The sequence below is a fragment of the Cryptomeria japonica genome, chromosome 9 (genome assembly GCF_030272615.1).
Source record: "Cryptomeria japonica chromosome 9, Sugi_1.0, whole genome shotgun sequence".
NCBI classification, from domain to species: Eukaryota; Viridiplantae; Streptophyta; class Pinopsida; order Cupressales; family Cupressaceae; genus Cryptomeria; species Cryptomeria japonica.
In genome coordinates, this window is record NC_081413.1 from 491,121,262 (window position 1) to 491,129,817 (window position 8,556).

General features: G+C 32.8%; 1 protein-coding gene across 1 annotated transcript; it reads left to right on the forward strand.

Moving 5' to 3' along the window:
• Positions 1–1,760: 1,760 nt before the first annotated feature.
• Positions 1,761–2,727, forward strand: LOC131079688 (disease resistance response protein 206). Its single transcript, XM_058017711.2, has one exon. It carries the CDS (start codon positions 1,828–1,830, stop codon positions 2,404–2,406), a length of 579 nt encoding a protein of 192 aa, XP_057873694.1. The 5' UTR covers positions 1,761–1,827; the 3' UTR covers positions 2,407–2,727.
• Positions 2,728–8,556: the final 5,829 nt, after the last annotated feature.

The window sequence follows — 8,556 nt, forward strand, 5'->3', positions numbered from 1 at the left end:
CTAAATAGTTTTTTAACATAGTCATGATATTCCATAATGGTATTGTACAACAATTCTTGACATAATAAAATGGTTAGTTAGTATATTTAGGTTAATACTACATAAATGATTAATTATTTATTAGAGTAATATAAACACAAATAATTTTCATCATACTTGAAATATAGAATTTATGGTTTTTCCAACTGCCCTAACTATATGGAAGGGTGAGTGCTCCCTACTCATATAACTAGATTACTCAAATGAAGTATAGTTTGTAGAATGAAAAATTATCTTATAGGTAATAGGGTCATATTATTTACATAGATCCTAACATTTCTATATTGCCTAGCTATAATAATTAGGATCTGTTGTTTTTAGGATGTAGAGAGATGCACATTCTTTACGAGATACTTAAATATTTTGACATCTACTTAGAAACTTAGGATGGTTATAACAATTTTTTTAAATTTACAAGAATAAAAGTTGTTAGCCTTATACATAAAACATAAAATATAAATATATAAATTTTTTAAAAATTTGCATGTTTAAATGTCATCACTTGAGCAAAGAGAGACAAATGGATATAAGAGTTCTTTACATTCTAGACCTAATAAAAGGAGGAGGATATTAGATGGCATAACATCTTAGAATCTAAGAGATGTATAATGCACATATTGGTATTAATAGAAGTATTCATATTGTAGGTTTCTTTCTCAATTGATTTAAATTTAGATTTTGGATTTAACTTTAATTACTTAACTTTGTGTATAGTATAAATATAACAGCCAAATTGCATATTCATTTCCTTTCTCTTATGTTTTGGTTCACTTCTATTAGAAAATCTTTTATAAATTAATGATAAATGATATAGTCTTCCATAAATTTGACTAATAATTTGATTATTTATACACTAATTTGATCTTATATATAAACTAATTTCATCAAACAAATCTAAAATATTTTTCTTATCTTATAATTATAACGAGATCTGATAGAATTTCTAAAAAACTAAATCCCAGATCACTCTTTATTTTATTTTAAAAGTACACTAATGAAGTGAAAATAAAATTTAATAAACCAATGAGATTTCAACAGTAAATGAACTTAATTAAGAGAGTATTTCTGGATTCGATTGTGTGAAAGATTTTTGCATCAACGTTTCGGATCACACTCCGTCGATGCAAAAATCTTTCACACAATCGAATCCAGAAATACTCTCTTAATTAAGTTCATTTACTGTTGAAATCTCATTGGTTTATTAAATTTTATTTTCACTTCATTAGTGTACTTTTAAAATAAAATAAAGAGTGATCTGGGATTTAGTTTTTTAGAAATTCTATCAGATCTCGTTATAATTATAAGATAAGAAAAATATTTTAGATTTGTTTGATGAAATTAGTTTATATATAAGATCAAATTAGTGTATAAATAATCAAATTATTAGTCAAATTTATGGAAGACTATATCATTTATATGATGGATTGTGGAAATCTCTTAAATCTGAGTAAATGAACTGACAGATCAAATGTTTTTTCTAAACCAATAATTGACCACTGTAATTTTCAATTTTTATAATATAAAAACCAGAAAGATTTTTTCTTTTTCAACTACAGACTAAACCATGATCATTGTCTGTACTAACTCAGATCTAACCTCAATAATGCAGTCAAACCAAGATGAGTTGTAGCACAAGATCCGTAGCCACTGCAATATTTTAAAAAGCGTTTGATCTTCCTTTGCTATAAATAGAGTTCAAGTGTAAGCTGTAATCTGTACCTCTAAGAGTCTTCTGAGCCTCGCTTTCTCATATCTGGGCAGAAAGAGACTTCCATATATTTTTGCCCGATGGCCATGAAAGCTGTTAGAGTTCTGCATTTATGCTTTCTATGGCTTCTGGTGTCTGCAATCTTGCTAAAATCTGCAAACTGCCATAGCTGGAAAAAGAAGCTTCCAAAGCCCTGTAGAAATCTTGTGTTATATTTTCATGATATAATCTACAATGGCAAAAATGCAGACAATGCAACTTCTGCAATTGTGGCAGCCCCTGAAGGAGCTAATCTCACAATTTTGGCTGGTAACAACCACTTTGGAAATATTGCTGTATTTGATGATCCTATTACTCTTGACAACAATCTTCACTCTCCTCCAGTGGGAAGAGCTCAGGGCTTTTACTTCTATGACATGAAGAATACATTCAGTTCTTGGCTTGGCTTTACATTTGTGCTGAATTCAACAGATTACAAGGGCACCATTACTTTCAATGGAGCAGATCCAATTTTGGTTAAGGACAGAGATATATCTGTTGTGGGTGGTACAGGGGATTTCTTGATGGCCAGAGGAATTGCTTCCGTCAATACTGATGCATATGAGGGAGATGTTTATTTTCGTTTAAGGGTGAATATCACACTGTATGACTGCTACTGAACAATTGCCTTCCTCTGTATTTCTCTTTTGGATGATCTTAAGGAATAGTTTATGGCTTCAATGTTTCTATATGTAGAATGCAGTCTATTTCAAATCTATTGAAATATTCTGTTGACTGCTGTTAGTGCTACATGGGGTTAATTCAGATTTTAAGTTTGGTCCGAATTCAGAAAGATCGTTCATGGAAGATCTCTTTCTAATAGTTTATAGCTTCAATGTCCCTACATGTAATAACATGGACTATGCAATCTATTTTGAAATCTATTAAAGATTCTGTTGGGTGCTGTTAGTTATATTTATGGATTAATTGGGATTTTAATCACTTATGAAGGATCTCTTTTTAATTGTTTATGGCTTCAATTTTTCTATATGTAATAACATGGAGAAAGCAGTTTTCTTTGAAATCTATTGAAGATTCAGTTGGGTATTATTAGAAGTGAATCCATTTTAGGTAGCTATAAATATTATATGAGGTTAATTCGGATCTTAAGTTTGATCCGAGTTTAGAAAGATTATTTATGAGGGATCTCTTTTTAATGACTTTATGGGATTTTAGATAACTTTGAGGCATCAGATGACATCCACTTTTTTTTTTATATGAAATAACCTGGACAATGCAGTCTATTTTGAAATCTATTGGAGATTCAGTTGAGTGCACTTAGAATTGGATCCACAGGTAGCTATATATATATTATGGAGTTAATTCAGATTTTAAGTTTTGTTGGAGCTCAATAATATCATTTATGAAAGATCTTTTCCTAATGGCTTTATCAGATTTTAGATAACTTTTGAGACATTAAATTATGCCCATTTCAAAATTATATGAAAAATATGTTAAATTAACTGTAACACAAATTAACAGTAAACATAAAACATATATCCAAAATACATACACATAAAATATACTCATAAATACATATACACATAAAATATATATACATATATAAAGAAATACATATAGATAGATATATACACAGAGATACTTAACATACGTGGGATTGCTGTCCAAATTGTTCACTGTTCACAGTGTAGAAATGTAGTCAGCAGCTGACTTTTTGGGTACCTACCTTTTATATTTTAGACATTCAAACATGTAGAAAAATCAGATATAAAGCGCATAAAGCCAAATATATCATTTTATAAGGGCTTGTATAACATTTGACTAGCAGTTTGGTTTTTTATGCATAGGATCTGCATTCATGAAAGCCATGTTAAAGGGAAGAAAACATTGACTTCAAAATTGATAAAATAGAAATAAAAGAAAATAATAATTAAAAATAAATAAATAAAAAACAAATATGATGTCTTTAGTGAGGGAGTTGTTATCGTAGAGTATACTTCATATGTTCTGTTTTACATACATCTTGATGTTCAATTCAATTTATCATATTTTGTGTATAACTTAATCATGAACATCATGTTTTTGTGTAATTGTTATTCTAGTCATAGAATTAAGAATTAAGCCAATCCAACTCCTTGGAATTTTTTCACCAAGACTGAACCACAATTGTGATTTTGTCCCTTACAGATCCTATCTTGTAGTTCATTTAATTATAGAAATTAATTATAATTTAATGATTTGCATACCAAAATAATTCAGAGTGTGCACAAACCCTAAACAGCAGCAGTAGTCGGCCGCTGGAGATCTGCCGTTGAACATGGCGAAATGGAGAAAAAACCATCCCGTGCTACGCTAGTCTCCACCCTGGTCTTCCTCATCTTTTGCGTGTGCAGAAAGTAGCGCCATTTGCTGCCTTTGCTTCAGGACTCCGTCAATCTGCTACCATTTGCTTATACCAATCGGTGACCCGCCCAATCGCAAGTTGACAATAATGCATGGGAGCAGCACCTGCAACCGTGCTTAGTATTGAGCCATGCTAGAAAACCTAGCTTTCCCCTGTACCCTAACCAGACAGCCGTGATCATATTCAGAATAGAATAACAGGGCATATCTGAAATTTCAATAAATAAAATCAATGTTTATAAATTACAAAATATGTGAATGTGTTAAAATGCATCAAATAAGGGAGAGGGGCCATAAGCAGCCGTGATTAAATGGACCACACATTATATGCATAAAAGTGTTTTATAATATGCATATATTTGTCAAAATTAAGTATACAGTTTTTCAAGTTAGAGTATATTCAATTGAATTCTGCATCCTACTGTGGTATGCAAATGATCACAATTTTGAATCCACGTTATCATTTTACAAGACATTCCATCCTATCACAAACACCAATCAGATACAACGTCAGTTAGTCATATCCACACACATCATTTATCAAACCAAAACTAATACATTGTGTCCTGTCGAACATATTTAAGTGTACACATAATGGACACTTCCACCCACTTCCCTTGCATTGAACAATAAGAAGATGTAAGGCCACCATTGAACCTATTAAATCGACAAGGCATAATTTAAAACATCAACACATACTACAACCAATTGACCCAATCAGTGAAGTCATCCATTTATGGCTAATTTGAAATCACATAAACAAAATAAAAAGATGCAATTCAAACAACAAGACACATCATTAATGCAAGTAATTTAAATAGTCATGACATCCACTCAAATTCATTTCATCATATTGCTTCAGATAAGGTTGTGGAGGAGGAGTAGACGATTAGGAGAATCAAAAGCCATTTTTATACAAGCATTCCCCCTCTTTCTATTGTTTCTTTGCAACTTTTTAAATTTGTTCATTGTTGTTCCCTCCTTGAATACGTGGTGTTTGGTAACTAGCTACAACGTTATGCCCAATTTTCTTTATACTATAGAAATATGTGTTGTGCCAAGTATAATATATGGGTTCTAAGTTATACTGTTCATGGGTTTTATGTGTTATTTAATTTTATTTATACTATCATTGGGGTTTTTAAGTTATACTATCATTGGGGTTTTAAGTTACAAAGGAAAAAAAGTATTACCCTCTATTCTCATAATGGTTAAGTACACTAACTGGTTCTATGAAAATTCAACTCAAAGGCAAGTATATGCAAAAAGTCAAATAGCCAAATGTTTATATCAATGTTTTAGCATTGTACACTACATTCTCAATGTAACAGATGTGTTTTGAGTGTTCTATAAACATTATAGCTTTAAACATCATAGACATTAACAGATGTGTTTGAGTGTTCAGTAAACATTATAGCTTTAAACATCATACTCATGGACTCATATAATCTAATGATAAGGTAAAACATTAAATGACATAAACAATATAGCCCACAACATCATTGTAGTGCGTGGAGGCATAAAAAGTAAAACTTAGATATAACATTGCATGTAGACATAAACCGTATAACTGAGAACTATAAACACTATAACCTAGAACTGCATTGAAATGCATTGAGAATCATGAACTGTAAAAGTTACTAACAACAAATGACACACAAAGCACTTCAATGATAGTTGCAACAAACATGGTAGAACATTACATAGCACATAGAGAGGCAATTACGATTTAGACATGATCTTAGTTCCAGTTTGTTAAAGATAGTAGCTCAGTAGTTAGATGGACACATAAAACACTTAAAAGATACAACAATGAGGCACCCTATGTTCAGGCCACCACGTGGACTGCCACATATGTACACATTGACATCTAACTACTCTGCTACATAGTCAAACTAGTTGTAAAGTTGGAAAAATCATTTTTACCCACCTTGGACAAGTATGGTGTAGCATTGCTTAGCACCCCATTGAACAATACAAACGATTGTAGGCATAGGCACATGACGAAAATGATTATTTTAGGTATGCAACTAGTCCCTTAAGTGTTCAATGTGTGGTCCATTTAATCACTGCTTCTGATCTTGTTTATGTAATGTGTTGACAACTTGACTGCTTGACCGTGGATCCCATAACCCTCCACAACTATCCCCACTTCACATCCCTGGTCCACTTCTAGCCCATATCCCCTAGTTTTCCTATGTGAGAACGTAAGTGTATGTTGATGTCAAAACATTAATTATAAACATGCAGGCATAGACAAAGGATGAAAATGATTTTTTACATATGCGCCTAGTTTACAAATGTCACAAAGTAGCTTGATGTTGATATGGCCACACAGCTATTACAACACTTGAACGATATTTACATTATTAAATGGGTAGCCATGGTCAGTATAACTTAGAACCCCATATTAATATCAATTGAAGACATATGACCACAATGACAGTAACTTAAAACCCCAATGACAATATAACTTAATACTTAGTGCAAGTCTTATAACTTTATATGTCATTATATGCAAATGACAATTCCAGATGAAACGAGATCACAACCTATGAAAAGAAGAGCAACTACAAGGTTACTTACTCATAGGAGAGGAGTTAGATTCCCACTAGATGAGGAAGCTCCATATATTGTTGAGAGCACTCTAGAGGTTTTTGCACCTCCAAATCAGAGATGAGCAACTCACATAGAATGCGGATGGTCACTATCAGACTTGGCCCTAGGCGATTCATGATGTAGAAGATAATGATATGTCAACAAGGTTGGCTACAATAAAATGGAAGATCCCACCAACCATGTCACCAAGTGGTTTGTAGTACAAAATATCCTTAGACTTTGTGTTGTTGTTTCAATAGATGAAGTGGCAGAGACACTCTTGTCCACTCTTCCACATGGTAATTTGCAAGCTACAACTCAAGTTGATTCAAATGTATCACTTTTTGAAGCGGTGGAAGAGGGGGTTCATATTGACACGATACAAAGTCGGTAAGAGGATTTGGAAGACAGTCTTAGTCTTCCCTTGCAACAAAGCAAACTATCACAGTTGGTGGAGGGAGTTATGAACCTTGGTATTTATTTAAATGGCCAATAGAATTCTCTCACAAGTGGTGGAAGAAGGGGATTGTCTTGATACAATACACAACTAGGAAGAGAATTTGGTGGATAGTCTCAGACTTCCCTCGCAACAAAGTCAACTGTCATGGTTGGTGGAGGGAGCTATAAACCTTGGTATTGATTGAAATGGAAAACAAGAGCATGAAACTTTCTCGTTTCCATCTCCACTATCACTATCCATAATTATTGTGCCTTAGATTGTACACTACTATGTGGATAGTGGCAAAGGTGGAGGAGGTTTCAAGATAGAAGAAGTTGTTGAATTTGACAACATGGATGACTCACAATTGAATAGGAGAACATAATTTGAAAGTGAGAAGCAATTCAAAGCTCTTAAATCTCAAAGAAAAGGAATAAATGAAGAAGGAACTAGAGGAGCTCAAATCACAAAAGTAATAGTAGAATGAGGAGGAAAGGCAACACATCTTGTGGCATGAGAATTGAAGATGCAACAAAAATACACAAGGAGATAACATGCAAAGAAATAGAGGTGAAGATGGTGTAGCGAGATATACAACGAGAAAATTTCGAGAACTATTAAATGTAGATATTTCAAATTTTTTTGCTAGTTTTGATTCTTCACCAATCATGAAATCACAAGTGCCTTGCACTCAATTTTCAAATGCAATTCCATGTGCAGTCTCAACTCCTATTAAACAGGAGAACACGTGTCCCATTGTTACCCCATGCACCACTACAACATCATCTATGGGCTCACTAACACCTTTGTTTCTAGTTTGGTTTGATTGACATTGGTTATCACATCACATACATTTTGTTGATGATTACAATTCTTAAAGAATTAGTTGATATTTAGAAGATGTAGAGTCATTTTTTGTTTGGATGGTTCCATGAAAATTGAAGAAAACAAAATTTATGTAATGAGGTTTCTAAACTAATATATGCATGAGTGTGATTTCTTTTCTTTTGAACATGACCATCTGCCAGTTTTGATTTATTATAACTGCCAGTATGTTCAATTGGTGACCATGTGCCAAGTTGAATGTTATATAGTAATCATCTAATGCAAAAATTATTTCCATTACCCTTGAACCCATTTTGCCAATGTTCAAACTAGTTTCGTACTTGACATAATCCTTTTCATCTGCTTTATATGAGGCATGCCATGTCTTTGTTGCACTGCTCAGTAGAGGGGGTGTTGGATATTGGGTAGTAAATAGGTTGGTGAAATGCAAGGGGATGCGTAGTAAATGGTCCTAGCCAAATGGCATTTAGAGGATGACATGACATTAATGAAACTCGTCCTCCGCAAAGGGTGGAAAACTTCT